We start from the raw sequence: 22,778 nt of genomic DNA, 5'->3' as shown, positions 1-22,778 counted from the left end.
CCTCCCCGCCGGCACACCCTCCCCTCAGCCCGCAGTTCCCACTGGGACCCTGGCGCCCCCCTTCAGTCCGCACGCCTCCTCTCGGGACCGACCCGCCCGCTCCCCCTCGCCTCCCGCCCCTACCCCGGCGCCGCCGCACTCACCCACGCCGCTCGGTCTGGACGACCACCTCCGCGATGGGCGCTCCGGGGCCGCGCGGCGCCTGCGCGGTCGGCCCGACCACACTTCCCAGAAGCCCGCGCGCGGCGCGGAACCCACCCGAGCCCCGGGGCCGCGCCCCTCCACTCCCAGAGGCCCGCGCGGCCCCGGAGCCGCGGCCAAAGGAAGTTGGGTAGGAAGAGGGGAGGAAGCGAGGGCTGGGAAGAGAGGACGAAGACGGGGAGTGGAGGAAGAGAGATGGGGGAGGGAAGGGCAGACGAGTGGAGAGGAGAGGGTTTGCTTAGAGGGGAAGAGGGGAGAAGGAGAGAATATTCCACAAAAGGAGGGTGCCAGGTCCACCCATCTCCTGGGCTGGACTGAGGGATGCTTCTGGGCAGCTTACTTCAGCGTGATGCTATACAAAATAGCTGAATTATAGAAAACTTGTGAAACATACAGAGATGCAAAGTAACAAACGATCATAAGAAAAAAACAGGATTCGCCCTTTTTATTATGGCTTCCCTGATAGCTCAGTTGGTAAAGAATCCACCTGAAATGCAGGAAACCCCCCAGGTTTGATTCCTGGGTCAGGAAGATCTGCTGGAGAAGGGGATAGGCTACCCACTCCAGTATCCTTGGGCTTCCCTTATGGTTCAGCTGGTAAAGAAGCTGTCTGCAATGCGAGAGACCTGGGTTCGATCCCTGGTTGGGAAGATCCTGGAGAAGGGAAAGGCTACCCACTCGAGTATTCTGGCCTGGAGAACTCCATGAACTGTATATGTATAGTCCATGGAGTCGCAGAGAGTCAGATATGACTGAGCAACTTAACTTATATGCCAGCTTCTGTTGTTGGCGTTTTTATGACTTAATAACGTGTTTAACCCTCACAACCAAGCTTCCAGGTGAGACAGTGGCACAGACCAGACAGGTAGCACAGGAAGACCATGGCGGGCCAGGGTGGGAACCAGGCCTCCCGGCTGGGCCTCTTACACCATAAATCACAAAGCCAAGCACAAGAGCATTTGCTGAAATGTCTGGGTGGCCACAGAAATGTGAAGAGTCAGCTAGTCTTATGACGTCCATTAAATATTTTGACAAATGCAGATATAATCATAGAGACCCAGTGTACCGTTCACCTGGTTCCTGTAAGGATGGTATCCGTTATTACCGAACCAGGTTCATCTGCCCAAGGCACAGCAAGAAAGACAACGTTTGCAACAAGGAAAAGGTTTATTCCTAGGCAGCCAAGCAAGGAGGTGCGAGAACATCTCACCTGCCTCCCTGAGCCTGAGGGGGGGGGCTGGAGATATTTTGGGTTCAAGAAGCAGAATGGTCTTAGGCATGGGGAAAGGTACTGGAGGTGGGGGAAACTGAGACAATCTGTGTTCTGAGCAGGCCTGAGTTACATGCTTCCTCATGTACTCAACTGTAACACAGGGTATGGCCAGCTACTCAAAAGCAGATTACAGTCAAAAGAAGAAGGTAAGGAAAACTGGGCAGAGAAAAACAGAAAAACATGTATTTAGGTGTTTATTTTTGATATTATGAGTTCACACTAGATTACAGGTCTGAAAAAATGCTTTTCATTTAATATAGCACAATATCAGTTAAGATATCTCATAACTGATGGTTTCACACAGAAGTGTTACTCAGTTTAATGTCACCTCCTGCATTATGTGTACTGCTTAAGAAAGTGTGCCTCAAGCCAAGGTTACAGAAATATTCTGTTTTTCTTGTACTTTAGTATTGTACATTTAGCGCTCTGTCAGAACTTCATCAGGGGCAAAGCATACATCTACGTCTTTCCAGAGAGCTAACTGTCCCAAGGCCATCTGATCAATCTGCCTTCGCCCCACTGAAATGAAAAATCCCTTTTATCATATATAAGGGCAATCAAAAATCTCCACATGCTCTTGATAAGACCACCTATCTCTGAGCCTCTATGCCAAAGTAAAGAGGAAGCCCCAAACGCCATTCTCCAGTGCTTGTGTCCTCTGGATACGAACTCCCCTCACATGGCCTTAGGCAGCAGCCAAGAGGAAACCGGAGCACTCTGGATAGTGTGCTCCAGGTGTATGAAGTGCTCCAGGTATAAGTGTTGTCCACCAGGAGTTAGAGTATTTACTAGAGGGCAGGGGATCTCTTTTTAGATGATGAAAATATTCTAAAATTAAATGTGGTGATGGTTATACAACCCTGAACATACTAAAAGACACTGAATTATATATATGGCTTCCTAAGTGGTTCAGTAAAGAATCCTCCTGCTAACATAGGAGACACAAGGGACTCGGTTCCCATCCCTGGGTCAGGAAGGAACACTGAAGGATGAAATGGGAACCCACTCCAGTATTCTTGCCTGGGATATTCCATGGAAAGAGGAGCCTGACGGGTTAGAGTCCAGGGCATCAGAGAGTCAGACACCACTGAGCACATACACACACACACAAACACACCTCTCAGCAGTGAAAGTGCTGAGTCCTAACTACTGGACTGCCAGGGAATTCCTTGAATCATATACTTTAAGTGGGTGAGTTATAGCTCAGTAAGACTGCTGCCAAAACAAAATGAAAACATTTGATCCCTGGTCAGGGAACTAGATCCCTTATGCCGCAACTAAGGATTCTGCAGGCTGTAACTAAGACCCAGCACAGCCAAATATATATAAAGGAAAACAATAAAAACAAAAATCTCTAACAGCCTCTAAATCACAATTCACAAAGGGTGAAAAGAACTCTCATGAACCTTGTTAAACCAGCAGCTCTCCCTGAAACACTCAAAGCATCGTAATTCTCCACTTTGAGACTATCACAGTTACTCTCATTCTGTCCTCTGTGGCTGACAGTTTTTTCCAGTTCTCCCCTCACGCCTTGGCTCTAACGCCCGTATGTCCTGGGGGTGTGAGGCATCCGCTGCCAGCAGCCTGGACCCCCCTGGGTCCCTCTTTAGATCGCTTCACATCGTGGTGCATGGCACATACTCACCATACAGCACTGCATTTCACATTCTAGTTTGTCTTTTCCCACTAAATCTGCAAGATCACACTTTTCCCAGTACATTTCACACCTTGCTGCATCCCCAGCACCTAAAACAGTGCCTGGAACATCAGTAAATGTTCAACTAAATTTAATGGGTAGTACAGTACTATACTCCTTGTTATATCACAGTACCATACAGATGGTCAAAATGAGCTTGTCAACTTACACAGTGGGACTTCTACTGGAGTACCAGTGAATTCACGTATTTAACTTGGGAAGAAATGTCTTTGCCAGACTGAGTATGTCTATAGAGACATGTCTAGCTTTTCATTTCCTCTGCATTTTAATATTTAAAAAATATTTAACATCTACATTCAAAAGCCAACTGCAATATGTATGTTTTCCTCTTTTGGTATTTGTCTTGTCCGTCTCACAGAACAAGATGGGAAGCTTTACTGTATTTATTTTATATGCTAGAATAATTCAGTATCACAGGAATTGTCTGTGGTACTTTTCCACAGTTAAAGTGTTGAACTATCTTTTGTAGCTTATTTCATGGCTATTAACCTACTCGAGTTTTCTAGCCGGTTCATTTTAGTTTCTTTTTAATACTTTCTCCTGGCAGGTCCCACATTCTACCAAATGCTTTTGCTCTGACTAGCCTAGTCCCACTTCTCAGTGCCAGGTGAGGTGAGATTCCCTCATCAGTGATGCCAGACGTCTCCTTGTGTAAAGCCTTATTCTGCTAAACGTTGTTGTCTAGTCCCTGTGTAGTGTCTGACTCTCTTGCGACCGTGTGGATTGCATCCCAGCAGGCTCCTCTGTCCATGGAATTTCCCAGGCAACAGTATGGATTGGGTTGCCATTTCCTCCTCCAGTAGATGTCTTTTTATTCATACAGAGGGAAGAGCAAGCCACCATGTTACCCTGGATATCATAGAATCTTTCAATTCTGAATGTGTTCATCTTTCTGACCTACAAGGAGAGTAAAGAGTTCTCTGTTTACTCTAAAATTTTAGGCTTCTTAGTCTTGACCTACTGGCTTATTATACTTGTAGCTTAACATCACTGTAAGGAAAATTCTACCTTAATGGCACTAATTATAAGTCTATGATAGCATGCTAAATGCTTTAAGTGGATTACCTAACATATTTTTCAAAATAAGTATTTTAAATGGAAAAGTAACATGAATAAGTTCTTTATTTTTAAAAGATTCAGTTGGCTACAGTGTTAAAAATACACTTGAGGGGAGCAAGAGGAAATACGGTTGTAACGCTATGCAGAAATCCAAATGAGATGGCTGCATCTTGAACTGTGATAATGACACAGTGACCTAGAAAAAAGTGATAGATTCTAGAAATATTTAGAAGATTGAAACTAGAGGACGTGGTGGTAGGGAGAGAGGGAACCACCGAGGATGACTCTCCAGTATGACTTCGCTGATGGTGAGCAAGATGTACAGTCTGCCTAAACGCTTTTCCACACGCTTTGCACTTACACGGCCTTTCTCTAGTATCTGGCTGGAGGCCTCGCTGCATTCCTTACACTCGTAAGGCTTCTCTCCTGTGTGAATTCTCTGATGCAGAGTAAGGGATTTACGATGACTAAAGGCTTTTCCACAGATGCTGCGTTTGTAAGTTTTCTCGCCCACGTGACACCTTTGGTGACAGATCAGGGATGCCCTCTGTCTGAACGCCTTCCCACATTCGAGACACGCGTAGGGTCTTTTGCCAGCGTGAGGTCTCTGATGTTGAGCAAGATAGGAGCCATCACTGAAGGCCTTCCCACATCGAAAACATTCATAAGGCTTCTCACCAGTGTGAACTCTCTGGTGCTGAATCAGGTGAGCAATCTGACTGAAGGCCTTACCACTCCTTACATTCATATGGTTTCTCTCCAGCATCTTCTGATGCTGTGCAAGATGAGCATTCTGGCTGAAGGTTTTGCTGCGTTCCTTACACTAATAAGGTTTCTCCCCAGTATGAATTCTCTGATGGTGGGCGAGGTGCGTGCTCTGCCGGAAAGCTTTCCCACATTCCTTGCATTCATAGGGTTTCTCTCCAGTATGGACTCTCTGATGAAGAGTGAGCGAGCCACGGTGGCTAAAGGCTTTCTCACAGATAGTACATTCATAGGGTTTCTCTCCTGTATGGATTCTCTGATGGACGGTCAGGGAGGAGCCATGGCTAAAAGCCTTTCCACACACCTTACATTTATAGGGTCTCTCTCCAGTATGAATTCTCTTATGCTGAATAAGTCCTATGTGGTCAGTGAAGGCTTTCCCACAGGCAATACAATCAAAGGGCTTTTCTCCAGTGTGACAGTACCTTCGGTGACGTATAAGAGAAGCGTTCTGCTGGAAGGCTTTCCTACAGTCAGTACATTTGTAGGGTCTCTTTCCAGTGTGAATCCTTCGATGATGAGCCAGGGATGAACAATAACTAAAGGCCTTCCCACATTCGATACATTCATAGGGTTTCTCTCCAGTGTGGACTCTCTGGTGTTGGGCAAGATATGCAAGCTGGCTGAAGGCTTTTCTACACTGCTCACACTGATAAGGTTTTTCTCCAGTGTGAACTCTCTGATGTTGAATGCGATGAGCATTCTGGCTGAATGCTTTTCCACACTCAGTACATTTGAAGGGTTTTTCTCCTGTGTGGATTCTCTGATGTTGAGCAAGGTGGGCACTCTGGCTAAAGGCTTTTCCACATTCGAGACATTCATAGGGTTTCTCTCCAGTATGAATTCTCTGATGAAGAGTAAGAGTTGAGATTTTGCTGAAAGTTTTCTCACAGTTGTTACATTTCAAAAGTTTCTTTTCTCCATAGACCTGCTTGTCTTTTTTCACAAAGGAATGTGTCTTTAAGCTTTTCTTATCTGTGTCAAAATTATATATTCTCTCTTTGATGGGAAATACCTGTTTTATATAACATAATGTATTCAAATGAAAAACTGTCCCAGATTTGTTACAGTGGTCTCCTTTCTCAATAAGGGTATCTATGTGACTGACTCTCTCTTGCCTAAAATGTGTCTTTGGACTTACCAGCTCCCTCTCAAACAGGTCTTCATACTCCCAGTTTTCCCCTAATGTGGAACATTCAAGGTCATAGCTTGTAAGTCTTTCCATTATCATTGCCTGAGATAATTTTTCCTCATAGATGTCCTGGTTTAGAGATAATTCCTTTTTCATCCACACGTACTCCAAGTCTGAAAGATATTAAGAAAGCAAATATCTCCTTTATTTAATGCTAGAAGAACAGAAACTTACAAAACAAAACCATGTGAATCACAACAGTTGCTGAAGCCTATAAAGGGACATGTTTTTGATAGTTCTTCAAGTTAGGAGATGTGACCATCTTTGCATTTCTAGAATAAACCCTCCTTGGCTATGGTATATTATTTCAACATGACTTTTTATTTAAGATATTGTACTAATATTTATTGTTGCATTAATAATTCCCTTTTTGGGGATGCTATTTTGGTATCAAATGTTACACTATCTTCACAATAACATTTTAAAATAGTTCTCCTTTTTATTCTCTGTCAAGGAAAACTTCAAACAATGATTTTTTTCTTTATAAGCTTTATATAATTACTGTGTGAAACTATTTGGGGTTAATTGCTTCTTTTTTGGGAGGAAGCAGTTCTTAAATGACTTCCTACATGTTTTCAGTGGTACCTGGTCTGCTCAAATTTTCTGTCTCTGGTGTCAGTTCTGGTAATTATAGTCTCATAAAGTATCATCCATTTCATTTAGATTTTCAAATTGTTTACAAATAGTTGAGTTTCAAAAATGGATTCATATCATTCTTTTAAGTACTTAGGCATCATTTACCATTATTTCTTTCCTTGTGTCTTCTCTCATTTGTCCTGACAGCTTTTATACTTTTATCTCTAGCAATATAAATCACTATGTGTAACTTATTTCAGTTTTCCTGAGATTCATTGTTTTTTCTAATATCTTGAGTTGGATGCTTAATTCATTTAAAAATTATTTATTGTTTATTAACATACAGTGTTAGTGACCTACCAACATCCACTTCTTGAAACTTTGAGAACTGAAAGCAGGAAAAGGCCACACAGCAAGCCTCAGAATAAACTAACCTCCTCACTTGAAGCTCATTTCCCTGCAGTACATGTCCACAGGCTCTCATCTATTGCTCTAAACCAAAAAAAAATCTTTTAAGCAGGACAGGGTGAAAAAACTAATAAACTGAAGAAAGTAACCTAAGCCAAAAACTCCTAGTAAGTACAATAAAAGGGAGAAGACAGACAAAGAAGAAGGAAATAGGTAACATTAGTGAGTTAATTTCTTCATCTTTCATATAGGTATCAAAAGATGTTATTTTGAATCTCAAGTGGATGAGTTTTAAAATGCAGATTAAAAAATACATGAAGTCATAAAGTTAACAACTTTTAGAACTAAACTTTTTCAATTCAAGGGGTGGGATGATGTGAAGGGGGATTAAAGAAAAAGCATAGACAACAAAACAAAAAGAAATAACAACAATAAAAAAGAAACAACAAAGAGAAAAATGATTAAAAGCAGAGAGAAAAACAGAAGTTATATACTGGTTAACTTGATAAGTCATATTTTAAAGAAAGGAAACATTTAAACAAGTTTGAAAAATTAGACACAAATCTGCCTAAAGAATTAAAAAATGGCTCAAAATCAGGAATAATTATAACAATATAGTACTTGAGCAGAACTAGGTAAACATCAATGGAACACAACAGAGTTCAGAAACAGACTGGTATTGGTAGAAAATCAGTAAAGGTGGTATGTTGTACCAGTGGGGAAAAGAAGAAAAGACCCACTTAAAAAATACTGGTAGAGGAGTTCCCTGGTAGTCCAGTGGTTTACAATTGGCCTGCCAATGCAGGGGACATGGGTTTGATCCCTGGTCTGGGAAAACCCCACATGCTGCAGGGCAGCTAAGCCTGTACACCACAGCTACTATGCCCATGTCCCGTGACTGCTGAAGCCTGCTCACCTAGAGCCCGTGCTCTGCAGCAAGAGAAGCCAGCCCGGGAGGAGCCCATGCACGGCAGCGAAGGGTCGCCCCTGTACGGCAGCGAAGGGTCGCCCCTGTCACCGCAACCAGAGAAAGGCTGTGGCGCAGCGACAAAGAGCCAGGACAGCCAAAAATAAATGAAGAAAAGGCTGTGTATATGTGTGTGCTCAACTGCTCAGTTGTAGCTTGACAGGCTCCTCTGTCCATAACATTTAAAATGGTACCAAAAAAAAAAAAAATAGTTGTAGAACAAAAGGTTTCAATTTGGGAAGGACTTGGAGAGGTATTTTCCAACAAGTATCAGAGGGAAGAAACACCTTTAGAATTGCTTTCCTAGCTGTAGTCATCCTGCATTTACCTGGGCACAGGCCTCTTGTCAACTCTCCTTTCATCACCCAGGGCTCTTTATCTTGCTCCAGTAAAGAGATCACATCTGGTTTTGAAATGCAAAGACCTGTATGTAAGAGAAAACAAGAAAATTATCTATGCTGTGGATATTCCAGAGCTAAGTGGTACTGAGAAACATTGTAGGAAAATGCTGATAAGACATGACAGACTACTGAGGTGGAAAGACTCCAAAGGGGAGATAGAAGGCGGCATATGCTCTCACCCAGTGAAGCCAGGTTGCTGTAGTTCTCTAACATCACTTTCTTGTACAAAGTCCTCTGAGCAAGAGTCAGCCATTCCCACTCATCTTGGGAGAAGTCGACGGCTACATCCATGAAAGTCACTGCATCCTGAAATTACACAAATGTCCTCTTGCACAATTAGCATTCAGCCCCTGACTTAGCTGGCTCTAGGGTTATAAGTTAGGAAAAAAATAACTGGGTGAGTAATTGCAGTGGGGTGTCTAAATGATAGAGATCAAGTAGTTAGTTGAACTGAACAACTTTTCTGCCTAGTTACACTTTACATATTAGGAAAAAGAAAAATACAGAGATGCTCTCTGCTCTTAAAGCATTTTATGGTGTGAGGTGATATTCTCACATGAAAAAATGTTGACTGCATTCAAAACAGAGTGTCATCAGAATTTTGGTTACCTGAAGCAAAGAGCCAACTCATTGGAAAAGACGTTAATGCTGGGAAAGATTGACGGCAGAAGGAGAAGGGGGTGCAGAGGATGAGATGGTTAGAAAGCACCAGTGACTCAATCCACAGGAATTTGAGCAAATTCCGGGGGATAGTGCAGGACAAGGAAGCCTGGTGTGCCGCAGTCCATGGGGTCGCAAAGAGCAGGGCACAACAGTGACTGAACAACAACAGTCACCGTGGGAATTTCCCTGGCAGTCCAGTTGTTCAGACGCCATGCTCCCTCCCACTGCAGGGGACATGGGTTCAACCCGTAAGATCCTGCATGCCTTGCAGTGCAGCCAAAAACACACAACAAAACAAAACCCCTAGACTATTACGAAGCAGTGAATTATTTTATATGTTAGGAGTTAGCTCACTTTTCTACATGGAGAAGCTAAAGAGCTCTGGGACTGCAATAGAAAGTTTCAAGGAATGAGGCTGACCTGATGAGCATGACTTCGAGCTCCACAATATATTCTAAGAAATCTTAGTGTTCTTGAGATACCGAGGTCTGCCTAAAAAAATGAAAGAAAAACTGCCTAGCAGTACTATTCTCTTTTGAAATACAAATATGTTTGGATTAGGAGAGAACTCATTTGGCAAACTGTGTTTTTGATGATCTGCTGAGAAGTGTCAGGAGAGATCATACGAGGTAAGCACATGACAAGCAACCTGTGTCTGGTTACATGAACTGAACTTATAACCAACCATGGAGTGAGGCTGGTTCTAGGGCTGATGGGAGATTTTCCGTTCCTCTTTTTGTGATTTCATTTATATTGATAGCTAAGAATCATTTCCATAAATATCTAAGAATGAGTTTTGAATATACAGCAGTCTTGACTAAGACCAGAGAAAAAGGTCAGATTATTCCTAAGAGTTCAGACTCTAGCACTGGCTAGCTGGGTGATCTTTGCCAAGTCAATCAACTCCTTTGTGCTTCAAGATTTCCCTCCTAAAATAAATGAGAATAATTTCAGTACCTACCTTAGAGCAGGACTCTGAGAATTAAATGAAGTAACAGGCACAGTACAGGCTAAGTACTCAAGAATTGTTATCTATGATAATGATGAAGTAAAGATGGGAATGAAAGAGGAGGAGCCCAGAAAGAGGTGAAACATTTGGCTTAATATTTCAATAAAAGCTTTACTTATATTTTATTTTACTAATTTCAGTATGTTATGGTAGTTAAGAGTCACACAGAAATAATTCTCATAAACACACAGGATTATGAGAGACAGCGCAGGGAGAGCTTGTGGAAGAGCAACTCCCTGAGGACACTGCTGAGAGCATATTTATTAGAAGCTTATCTGACAGAGCTCAGAGGAGTATGTCAAAAACCAGAAATCAAGCACAAAGGCAAACATATGAGGGAAATGGAAGGAGCGTGTACATTACTTCTTTGAGGCCAGCGAAGGATCACACGGGATTCATAAGGAGTTGTTCTGTGTGCAGAACAGTATCTGCAGTGGGCTGATATGTCAGCCAAAATATCTGTCTTATGGGCATGAGAAAGGTTACACGAGAAAGAGCACAGCTACAAGCTACCAGAGCTTATATGAAGACTAGAAAGTATATTCTCCCACACATGGTCTCTGAAGCCAGAACACCTGTGTTCAAGTCCTGTTCTGCTCAGCAAACCTAAGCTGTTAGTTTTGTTTTCAACCATTTAAGATATTTTAAATTCAAAAGAATAGTCGATTGAATTACATAGAAATATCTCTGACTAGATGGACATTGAGTTTGAGCAAGTTCCGGGAGTTGGTGATGGACAGGGGAGCCTGGTGTGCTGCAGTCCACGGGGTCACAAAGAGCCAGACATGATTGAGCAACTGAACTGAACTGATCTACCATTTCCGCTGCACTTCCTTAAATCCCAATGTTCCAATTTTCAGAAGGAAACAAACTTGCCAAAATCCTGGAAAGCAAGATAGTACTTTAGGAGAAAAAAGGGAATACTAAGCAGGGACATGGCTTTAAGAAGTTCAATTCCCATCACCTCTACTTCCTGGCTCCTCATGTGGAGAAGGGCTTTACCCCGAGAGGGCAGAGCTGGGAGGAGGAGAAAGGAACGATGCGAAACTGAGAAGCTCTGATAGTCACAGCCCAGAAACATCGCCCTTCAGCTCCATCTGTTCTCTACGCCATGCTCCCATTCCTACTGCACCCTCCTCTCACAGTCCAGGAAGTCGCTGGGAAACCTTTAGTTTACAGCTGGGGTTCTGCTCTGCTCTGGATTTCCAGGCTGAGCACAATCTCTCTCTCGGCCAAATCCACCCTTTCATTAACAACAGAGATGTATGAGGCATGCTGTACATATTAAAACTCTGATTTGACCTTCAGAATCTTCAACAAAAATGGGGAATCTTGTCACAGTTTCACATATGAAAGCTCTGGGAAGTAAAGTATTTTGCACAAGTCACAAGCTTGTAAACAGTGGAGCCTAGTCACCAACGTAGATTTGCCTGACTTCCACCCAAGTTATTTACTCAAGCAGACACCAGAATATAACAGAAAGAAATCTCCCATGTGCAACGAACTACTAAGGATTTGCAAAGAGTCTAAGAGACTTGAAAAAAGCCATCTTCCCGAGAAAGAAGTATTACCACCTTGGTTACAACAGAGTCCATGTGGCTTGCAGATAGCTGGACCAAAAACCTGTCAGGAGACTCAGGTTCCCATTAGGCTTTGTGACAAACTTTAGTTCTGAAGAAGTCCCCTGTCCCCTGAGCCAAGTTTCTTCAATCAGGAAGAGGATAAACTGACTTGATTCTGGTTTCTTTCTTCTAAACTCCAGTGCTTTTTCAAAGCATTATAATGATGATTAAAAGCACGAACACTTATTAAGCACTGGTTATTATGTGGTAGGGACTACACCATGTATTCCACAGGTAGGAGCTCACTTAATCCTTGTAACAGTATATATAATATCATCCTCATTTTACATAACAAAAGCTGGGTCTGAAAGTTTAAAGAAAAAAACTCCTGCAGTGGAGGTCTTGGGATCTGAACTCTTGAACTTATTTAACCCTCTCAGGGTCAGTTTCTCAACTGTCAAAGGTGGTTAAGAACGTCACCCCAAGCAGATGCTGAAGGGCTTACATGAGACCCAGAATGAGGGAGACTCTAGACTCAGCCTGTCGTGGATGTGAATCCTGGCTCCTCTACTTACTAGTGATTACTTGTCCTTTCTATGCCTCAGTACCCTCATCTGTAAAAAGGAGATAAGATAGCTTCCAGTTCATACTGTTTTGAGGTCTGGTGCTAATATCCCCCAAAGGTCTCAGGACCATGTCTGGCCTAGAGAAAGCACTCAGTAAATGCTAGCTACCATTACTGCATGCAGGAAAACAAGTGAAGAACAAAGAGGCTATGGGCAATGTTTCCTCCCCCCGCCTCTTTACTCACTCTGGTTGTGAAGGGGTGTGGCTGGAGACAAAGAAGTGTGAGGCAGCCATGGGGGAGTATTTCTGGTCACCTACTAAAAGGTGACTAAGCCATGGAAAGGCTGGGGTCCCTCAGCACTCCAAATGAAGCTGTGAAGCTCGCCTTCCTCCCACGTCTCATCCCAGTGATAAATGGGACAGGACTCTAACAGATGTTTAAATTCATTAATTTTTAATTGGAGGATTATTGCTTTACAATGCTGTATTGATTTCTAACATATTGACATGAATCAGCCATAGGTATACACATGTCCCCTCTATCTTGAACCTCCCTCCTACCCCTCTAGGCCATTAGAGCGCCAGGTTTGAGCACCCTGCATCATACAGCAAATTCCCACTGGGTATCTGCTTTACACATGGCAATACATATGTTTCCATGGTACTCTCAATTCCCCAGCCTCTCTTCCTCCAGCTGTGTCCACAAATCTACCCTCTAGGGCTGCATCTCTACCGCCACCAGGCACACCAGGGTCATCAGGACCATTTTTCTAGATTCCATGTCTGTGTTAAATACGAGATTTGTTTTTCTTTCTGACTCACTTCACTCTGTGTAACAGGGCCCAGGTTCATCCACCTCATTAGAATTGACTCAAATGAGTTCCTTTTCATGCTGCTGCTGCTAAGTCACTTCAGTTGTGTCCAAATCTGTGTGACTACGTAGACAGCAGCCCACCAGGCTCCTCTGTCCCTGAGATTCTCCAGGCAAGAACATTGGAGTGGGTTGCCATTCCCTTCTCCGTTCTTTTTTATGGCTGAGTATCAAATCCCTTACGATTATGCAGTGAAAGTGACAAATAGATTCAGGGGATTCGATCTGATAGACAGAGTGCCTGAAGAATTATGGACGGAGGTTTGTGACTTTGTATAGGAGGCAGTGATCAAGACCATCCTCAAGAAAAAGAAATGCAAAAAAGCAAAACGGCTGTCTGAGGAGGCCTTACAAATAGCTGTGAAAAGAAGAGAAGCAAAAAGCGAAGGAGAAATGGAAAGATACACCCATTTGAATGCAGAGTTCCAAAGAATAGCAAGGAGAGACAAGAAAGCCTTCCTCAGCGATCACTGCAAAGGAATAGAGGAAAACAATAAAATGGGAAAGAGTAGAGATCTCTTCAAGAAAACTAGAGATAGCAAGGAAATATTTCATGCAAAGATGAGCACAGTAAAGGGCAGAAATGGTATGGACCTAACAGAAACAAAAGATATTAAGAGGTGGCAAGAATACACAGAACTATACAAAAAAGATCTTCATGACCCAGATAACCACAATGATGTGATCACTTACCTAGAGCCAGACATCCTGGAATGCAAAGTCAAGTGGGCCATAGGAAGCATCACTATAAACAAAGCTAGTGGAGGTGATGGAATTCCAGTTGAGCTATTTCAAATCCTAAATGATGATGCTGTGAAAGTGCTGCACTCAATATGCCAGCAAATCTGGAAAACTCAGCAGTGGCCACAGGACTGGAAAAGGTCAGTTTTCATTCCAATCGCAAAGAAAGGCAATGCCAAAGAATGCTCAAACTTCTGTACAATTGTGCTCATCTCACACACTAGCAAAGTAATGCTCAAAATTCTCCAAGCCAAGCTTCAACAATATGTGAACCATGAACTTTCAGATGTTCAAGCTGGATTTAGAAAAGGCAGAGGAACCAGAGATCAAACTGCCAACATCTGTTGGATCATCGAAAAAGCAAGAGAATTCCAAAAAAAATCTACTTTTGCTTTATTGACTATGCCAAAGTCTTTGACGTGTGGATCACAACAAACTGGATAATTCTTCAAGAGATGGGAATATCAGACCACCTGCCCTGCCTCCTCAGAAATCTGTATGAAGGTCAAGAAGCAACAGTTAGAACTGGACATGGAACAACAGACTGGCTCCAAATCGGAAAAGGAGTACGTCAAGGCTGTATATTGTCACCCTGCTTATTTAAATTATATGCAGAGTACATCACGAGAAACACTGGGCTGGAAGAAGCACAAGCTGGAATCCAGATTGCCGGGAGAAATATCAATAACCTCAGATATGCAGATGACACCACCCTTATGGCAGAAAGTGAAGAAGAACTAACAAGCCTCTTGATGAAAGTGAAAGAGAAGAGTGAACAAGTTGGCTTAAACTCAACATTCAGAGAACTAAGATCATGGCATCTGGTCCCATTACTTCATGGCAAATAGATGGGGAAACAATAGAAAACAGTGCAATTTGGGGGGCTCCAAAATCACTGCAGATGGTGACTGCAGCCATGAAATTAAAAGACGCTTAGTCCTTGGAAGAAAACCTATGACGAACCAAGAGAGCATATTAAAAAGCAGAGACATTACTTTACCAACAAAGGTCCATCTAATCAAAGCTATGGTTTTTCCAGTAGTCATGTATGGATGTGAGAGTTGGACTATTAAGAAAGCTGACTTCGAAAGAATTGATGCTTTTGAACTGTGGTGTTGGAGAAGACTCTTGAGAGTCCCTTGGACTGCAAGGAGATCCAACTAGTCCATCCTAAAGGAAATCAACCCTGAATATTCATTGGAAGGACTGATGCTGAAGCTGAAACTCTAATACTTTGGCCACCTGATGCAAAGAACTGACTCATTGGAAAAGACCCTGATGCTGGGAAAGATGGAAGGTGGGAGGAGAAGGGGATCACAGAGGATGAGATGGTTGGATGGCATCACCGACGAGATGGACATGAGTTTGGGTAAATTCTGGGAGTTGCTGATGGATAGGGAAGCCTGGCGTGCTGCAGTTCATGGGGTCAGAGAGAGTCGGACACAAATGAGCAACTGAACTGAACTGAATATTCTAACACTAACAGATTAAAAAAAAAAATTAAATACTGAGGTCCTCCTTGAAGAGCAGCAGAGCAGTCAGAGGTAATGTTCTAATCCTGAAGGCTCTCTCCCCTGGGTCCTTGGAGACACCCACACAGACCTGTAAGGGGAGCGCGAGTCCCGTCCAGTGCCTGAATTCAGCTCCATACTCTGGCCCTAGGTGACCGTTTACATCTTTGAACTTCTGCGTCCACCAGAGTCTGAGGCCAGGGCCATCACCCTCCAGTCCCTGGGCCCACGAACAGTCCCCCCACCCCCATTTCCAGCCTTACCTCCATACTCAGGCCCGCGGACATGTATGGTGTTCCGACTTCCACATCTTCCAGGTGGGCAGGCAAGAAAGGCTTTAGCCGCCCCACGCCGACCGGGCCCCTTCCCAAGATTCCCAGGCTGTGGGCCACACCGAACTTTCGGTGGGGGAGTCGGGGGTGCTGGACTGGAGTGGGGGGGTCTCCTCCGGGGGTGTTTCCAGCTCTCAGCCACGTAGAATCCTTCATTCGTTCCAATGCACGCTGCTGGGACGGGCAAAGCGCACAAGAGACAGGAGCAGAGACGCGAGCCCCAGTCACACACCAGCCTCCGCCGCCGCCCGCTAGTCACCTGTCACACCTGCACAGACACACCCTCCATTCGCGCGCGTACCCGCCTCCTCTTCCCGGTCACACCCTCCACGCACTGTCGGTCACGGTCGCCCAGTCACGCGCGCACGGTCACGACGCCCGCCCTCCCGCGCGCAGACCCGCTGGCGCCTCCCTGGGCCCGGCTCAGCGGCGGTGGCCACCCGGACCGGACTCTCTCCTCAGAACCGGCCAGACTCGGTCCGGGCTTCAACTCCTGCCAGCAGCGGGCGAGTCCTCACAGCGCAAGGGCCCCTGGGCAACTGAGTCCCAACAGGGACGCCGGCATTCGACGCCGGGCGACTCGGCTGCTGAGGCAGGGTTCCCCTCCGCTGCCTGGCGACCGCCGCCCTCTCTAACGGCTTGGGGCCTCCTCTTCCGGGACGGGGCGGTCTGGAAGCCTTACAGGCCCCGACTCCGGGTCCTAGAAGTACCGGCCACCTCCCGGGGGCTCCTGGGAGCCGTCCCCGGGCTCGCACTGCGCAGGCGCAGCTGTTAGGCTCCGCGAGCGGAGACCCGGGGAGCTGTGGCCGCTAGTGGGCGGGGTCACAGGGTGCGTGGAGCGCGCAGGCGCATGGAGCCCGAGGCTGCTCTGGGAAGTGGGCAGAGCCTCCAGGATAGACAGAGGTTGGAGATTTCGGATTTCTCCGGATGCTTTATGACTGTGTGTACATATGTGGTGGCTGGGATCGGGGGCAAGGGGAGGCAGGTAATTTCCAACAGTCTGCCGATTGAAGAGGGCTTCCCAAGGGGCGCTAGTGGTAAAGAACCCGGCTTCCAGTGCATGAGACTTAAGAGACACCGGCTGGATCCCTGGAATGGGAAGATCCCCGGGGGAACCCACTCCAGTATTCTTGCCTGGAGAATTCCATGGACAGAGGAGCCTGGCAGGCCACAGTCCATAGGGTCGCATAGATTCGGACACGACGGAAGCGACTTAGCCCGCACAGGTCGAAGAACTGACGTTTCACTTTAATTATCTAATTCACTTGTAAAAGAGCATCACATTTACCCTTGAAGCCAGCATTTCTCATCGCCGTTAGTTTTTGCTAAGAGCTCTCCAGCCCCTGTGCGCAGTGGGCTTGTGATCCTGCTGTATCATGAGTATTCCTTACTAATAAAACATGGGATTTCGTTTCTCTTTTGATCTCTTTCAACCAGTCCTCAATACACAGCTTCTCTGTAGTTCTGAGAATCACCCTCTAGAATCACCAATTTCTACATGAGAATAAAAGATGACTTTAACTTCGAAGTTACAGTATTGGAAGGATACCAGGGGCCTTGAAGATCTAAAGAACTTAACAAAACTAGGATGTGGGGAAGCAGGCATCATTTAAATGCGTCAGATAGGTAGAGATGCAGAAATATTGAGGTTGCTTCCAAAGGCTGACTCAGTTCCACCTCTCTGCAGTCCAGGGGTGACTAGCACAAGGAGGGGCAGAGCCAACCAAACTGAGGAGTGAACTAAAAGAAAACATCCCGTATGGCCTGTAAAACTGAGAGTGGCTCAGTCATGTCCCGACTCTGCGACCCCGTGGACTATACATTCTGTGGAGTTCTCCAGGCCAGAATACTGAGGTGGGCAGCCGTTCCCTTCTCCAGGGGAACTTCCCAACCCAGGGATTGAACCCAAGTCTCCCGCATTGCAGGAGGATTCTTTACCAGTTGAGCCATAAGGGAAACCCATATATGAAGCCTAATATTGGCCCTGAGTTTCCAATCAAAATACAAAGAATGAAAAATCTGACTGGCTTGTTGTACTGTCCAACAGAATAAAAAATGAAGAAAGACAAAGTGCCAACAAAGAGCTAACATGTGTTAAAGACAAAAACAGATTTCAATATATTTTGAAAAAATACACAGATTGGGTTGCTCAAAAACTTAATTTGGGGTTTAACATGGAAAACCTGAGTCAACTTTTTAGCCACCTCATATATAGACACACATGCACACACACACATATAGTAAATATTTGGACTCTATATGACTACAAGATCATTTTACACATAAGGTTCTGCAAATCACATATTTAATATATTGTGTACGACAATACTCCACAGGAGCAAACATAGAATTTCATCTTTATATTAACTGGACAACACTGTATTGAATAATCACAACGTCATCAATCTGTGTCATAATTAAAACTTTGCAATAAACGTTATTTCTACTTACATATTTATTCCAGTGGGATGAAACTCGTAGATCTAGAGTTACTGTTTCAAAAGGAATGCATGTTTATAAAGCAGACAGGTCCTGCCACGCTGCCCCCCCAAACCAGAGCAGCCACACTGACAAGGGTGATGATGAGCAGCCTCCTGTTTCCCACACTGATACAGGTACAGCGTATCAACCAGGTTAGATTTTAAGCCATCTGAGAGTCAAGACTGGTACTAAATTTGTAACTTTCTGACCAACGGGCCTAAGAGCCTAGCGCGTGTTCTCTGGGCTCTTCGAGCACGACGTGCCCGTCGGCAGGCACCTCCTATTTCCCTGCCCTGTATGTCACAGCACTCTGCTCTTAAACGACACGGTCATTCGTACGCATGGTTATTTTCTGCCACTTTTCTAGTACATCCTCGTGGCACCTTCTGCCATGCCAAAGTCGATTTGAGTCTTTGTATGGGCTGGCTTACTGTCTTCGTGTCTTCCAGGGCTCCGTGTCCTACTCAGTAAAGCCCTTCTCCTGTGTTTGGTGGTGGTGGTTTAGTTGCTAAGCTGTGTCCGACTCTTGCGACTCCATGGACTGTAGCCCGCCAGGCTCCTCTGTCCATGGGAGTCTCCAGGCAAGAATCCTGGAGTGGGTTGCCTGCCATTTCTGTCATAATTAGAGCTGCTAAATACAACTGTCTCATATTTCTTTGTAAGGTCTAGGTATGTTGTTTCGGAAACTGGATAACTGATTGTTAGAACATCACTTCCTCAGTGATGAAAACCTGATCTGAAACACAGGTGGTTGTTTGGTTGCTGACTTGCATCTGACTCTCTGGGACCCCATGGACTGTGGCAGCCAGGCTCCTCTGTCAGTGGGGCTCTCCAGGCAAGGACCCTGGAGCAGGTGCCGTCTCCTTCTCCTGGGGGTCTTCCCGCTCAGGGCTTCAACCTGCATCTCCTGCACTGGCAGGCGGACTCTTTACAGCCACGGAAGCCAATCTGATTATAAACCACAACCTCTTTTAAATGTCCTGCTATGTTTGACAGATCACCCTTCCGTGTTTTCCACTAAAACTGTCAGAGCAAACATATCCTACTGGGACCCTGTTGTGAACGGCAATTTACAAACATTTTAATGGTAGTACTTCATCTAGAAAAATATCGTTATTTCTCCTTTTGTGGACATTATTTCCTCATATTTCCGATTGTTTGATGCTTTAATAATGTCCTTTCACCTCTATTCAAAAATTGCTTTAAGAGTTTTTCTTATTTTTAATGGGAGAGTTGTATTATTCTCAGACAAATACTTAGAACCTTTCGTATACTTTTTTTCTCTCTGCAGGGGACCACAAGTTGGCAAGCTAGTAAGTAAATGCTTGAGGTTTTGCGGATGACGGTGTCTCTGCTGCAGCTTCTCAGCTCTGATGCTGCAGCCTGACAGCTGCCCCAGGCAGCATGCACCCATACTGGGGGCCACGGCTGGGAGCCGATCAGGCTTTACTCGCGGGCTCTGAAATTTAAGTTTCATGTCATCGTCATGTTGCCATAAACTATTATTCTTTTCACTTGTTTCTCCATTAAAATGATTTTTAAAAATTGGGCCATGGGCTGTTTGAACACAGTCAGTGAACCTTGGGCCATGAGTCACAGTCCAGATCCATCTGCCTGGAGGTTAGTGGTTCCTTAAGTTTAATGGAATGTACTCATAAGCCCCAGTGACTTTAAATGATCAAGTCTTGCAGAATGTTAAGTAATTCTCTTACCAACAAGGTCACAGCACCTCACACAGGCAGATACATGAAAAGCCCCAGTACTAACTCAGTACTGTGAACTGAGTTTTAAACCAAAACCGGAAAAGCCTCACTATCTTGAATCACCCATTCCTGATCTGAAATCCTTAGCTTTGTTCTGTCGTTCTTCGTCAGTTGCCAATGGTAACTTTTCCGTGTCCAGAACTAATGTTCTATGAAGAGCTAACATAACTCATCCCTTAGTATGAACCACTCGTCCTGCTACATCCATCTTACACATTCACCAATCTGAAGGGTCGCATCACCGATTTTTACGTGAGGCGTAAACGAATTCCACGTTCAGTTTAACTGGCGGGAAGCAGGACAGGAACGGGACAGTACCCAAGGAAGAGGGAGACGGGGTTTGCAGCGGGGCCATCGGCGGCCTGCAAGCGGCGTCTCAGGACGGCAGGGACGGCAGTGAGGGCGGGCTCCAGAGGAACGTGGGTAAGAGGCCCGCGGGGCCCGCCGCGGACGCGGGGTGCGCGGGCGCCTGGCCCGGGTGCGTCCGCGCCTGCGCAGAGTGCGAGGCCTGGCGGAAGGCTCGGCGGCTGCGCCGGGGGCCGGGCGGCCGCTCGCGCGAGTGCACCCTCTTGTGCTGGTTGAGGTGGCCGATCTGGATGAAGGTCTTCCGGCACTCGTTGCACTCGTAGGGCTTCCTCCCGGAGTGGATCCTCTGGTGCACGCTCAGGGACTGCCGGTGGCTGAAGGCCTTGCCGCAGGCGCTGCACTCGTACGGCTTCTCGCCGGTGTGGCTGCGGCGGTGGCAGGTGAGGGACGACTTGGTCTTGAAGGCCTTGCCGCACTCGGCACAGCCGTGGGGCCGCTGGCCCGTGTGCAGCCTCTGGTGCTGGGCGCAGGACGAGCTGTCGCCGAAGGCCCTGCCGCACTGCAGGCACTTGTAGGGCCGCTCCCCCGTGTGCACGCGCTGGTGCTGGGCCAGGTGCGTGGTCTGGCTGAAGGCCTTGCCGCACTCCTGGCATGCGTAGGGCTTCTCCCCCGTGTGCGTCTTCTGGTGCTGGGCCAGGTGGGCCTTCTGGGTGAAGGCCTTGCCGCACACCTTGCAGGCGTAGGGCTTCTCCCCGGTGTGGATGCGCTGGTGGGTGGCCAGCTGCGAGCTGATGCTGAAGGCTTTGCCACAGTCCGCGCACGCGAACGGCTTCTCGCCGGTGTGGGTCCGCAGGTGGCTGGCCAGGTGGATGTTCTGCCTGAAGGCCTTCCCGCACTGCTGGCACTGGAACGGCTTCTCGCCCGAGTGCACGCGCTGGTGCTGCGTGAGCGAGGCATGGTGGCTGAAGGCCTTGCGGCACACCTCGCACGCGTAGGGCTTCTCCCCGGTGTGGATGCGCTGGTGCACCGTTAGCGACGAGCCGTAGCGGAAGCACTTGCCGCACGCCTCGCACTTGTAGGGCTTCTCCCCGGTGTGGATGCGCCGGTGCTGGTTCAGCCCGATGTGGTCGCTGAAGGCTTTCCCGCAGTCCAGGCAGTCGAAGGGCTTCTCCCCGGTGTGGTAGTACCTCCAGTGGCGGACGAGCGACGTGTTCTGGATGAAGGCCTTCCCGCAGTCCAGGCACTCGTAGGGCTTCTTGCCCGTGTGGCACCGCTGGTGGCGCGCGAAGGAAGAGCCGTCGCTGAAGGCCTTGCCGCACTGCTGACACCGGTAGGGCTTCTCGCCCGTGTGGATCCTCTGGTGGACGGTGAGGGACGAGCTCTGCGTGAAGGTTTTCTTGCATTCATGACATCTGAAGAGTTTTTTCCCTGTGTAGATTCCCGCCTGTTTTATCAGCACTGAGTCTGGGGGCAAAGCTTTCTTAACCGAGTCAGGGCGGTGGCCTCCCTCTTCTGAGACGTCCAGGTGGAACCACCTACCTGGTCTGTTATACCGACACACTCTCTCTTCAGAGAAGGTGTTGTGGCCAGCGACTGCCTCCTGCCCAAGTCGTGTCTCCTGACCCGCCAGCTTCCTTTCAAACAAACGGTCAGCATCCCACCTTTCTCTGAGCGAGGAACGCTCTACCTTAGTGTCTGAAATTCCATCTGTTACCACTTCAGCAAAGGAACTCTGCCTTGAAAGTAACTCCTGAGTTTCCTGTATAGACTGCTGGCCTGAAAGATAGAAGGGAGATAAACAACAAACACACACTTCCTTTATGGAACACTGGAGAAAAGAAGAATCTGCTAAAACGGAAACTGTGGAGAAACTCACTGGTGAATCAAACCTGAATGAAACTACTTAATCCCGCACCTCACACAAACGGAAAAGTAAGCTCCCTGGAGATGAAACCATTAAACCATGCACCTCTGACACGAGGAAAAGTGAACTCACTGGCGAAAGAAATTGTAAAAAAACCATTAAGCAATGTACCTCTGACATATGGGAAAGTGCACTCTCTAGTGAATGAAATCCTGAGGAAACCAGTAAACCCTGCCCCTGACACACGGGAAAGTGAACTCAGCGCTGAATGAAATCCAGATGAAACGAGAAAACATGCACCTCTGACACGTGAGAAAGTGAACTCCCTGCTGAATGAAACCCTGACAAAACCAACAGACCATGTACCTCTGACACAAAGAAAGTGCGCTCCCTGCTGAAGGAAACCCTGGTGAAACCAGGAAACCCTGCACCTCTGACTCACGGGAAAGTGACCTCACTGGTGAGGGAGACGCTACAGAAAGCACGAAACCGTGCCCGTGTGAAAGAGGGTGAGGAGCACTCACTGCTACATGAAACGCCGCTGAAACC

The 22,778-nt window shown here is 46.3% G+C and overlaps 2 protein-coding genes across 4 annotated transcripts in view; both read right to left on the bottom strand.

Annotated features, from left to right (window-relative positions):
• Positions 1 to 16,511, bottom strand: part of LOC120873013 (zinc finger protein 470-like) — a 45,385-nt gene extending 28,874 nt beyond the window's left edge. The window contains 5 exon segments of the mRNA XM_040253767.1: positions 144 to 356; positions 4,479 to 6,320; positions 8,487 to 8,582; positions 8,739 to 8,865; positions 15,747 to 16,511. Of these exon segments, the coding sequence (XP_040109701.1) occupies positions 144 to 356; positions 4,479 to 6,320; positions 8,487 to 8,582; positions 8,739 to 8,865; positions 15,747 to 15,971 (2,503 nt within the window). The 5' untranslated portion in view covers positions 15,972 to 16,511.
• A 1,369-nt stretch (positions 16,512 to 17,880) lies between these two features.
• Positions 17,881 to 22,778, bottom strand: part of ZFP28 (ZFP28 zinc finger protein) — a 17,110-nt gene continuing 12,212 nt past the window's right edge. For all 3 annotated transcript variants that reach the window (XM_040251727.1, XM_040251729.1, XM_040251730.1), the window contains one exon: positions 17,881 to 22,141. In XM_040251727.1, coding sequence (XP_040107661.1) covers positions 20,436 to 22,141 — 1,706 coding nt within the window. In that variant the 3' untranslated portion in view covers positions 17,881 to 20,435. The remainder of the gene's footprint in view (positions 22,142 to 22,778) is intronic.

This window comes from Oryx dammah, unplaced genomic scaffold (genome assembly GCF_014754425.2).
Source record: "Oryx dammah isolate SB20612 unplaced genomic scaffold, SCBI_Odam_1.1 HiC_scaffold_13, whole genome shotgun sequence".
In the NCBI taxonomy this organism is placed as follows: Eukaryota; Metazoa; Chordata; class Mammalia; order Artiodactyla; family Bovidae; genus Oryx; species Oryx dammah.
The sequence above is the reverse complement of the archived record's forward strand: the minus strand, read 5'-3'. Positions and strand labels throughout refer to the sequence as shown.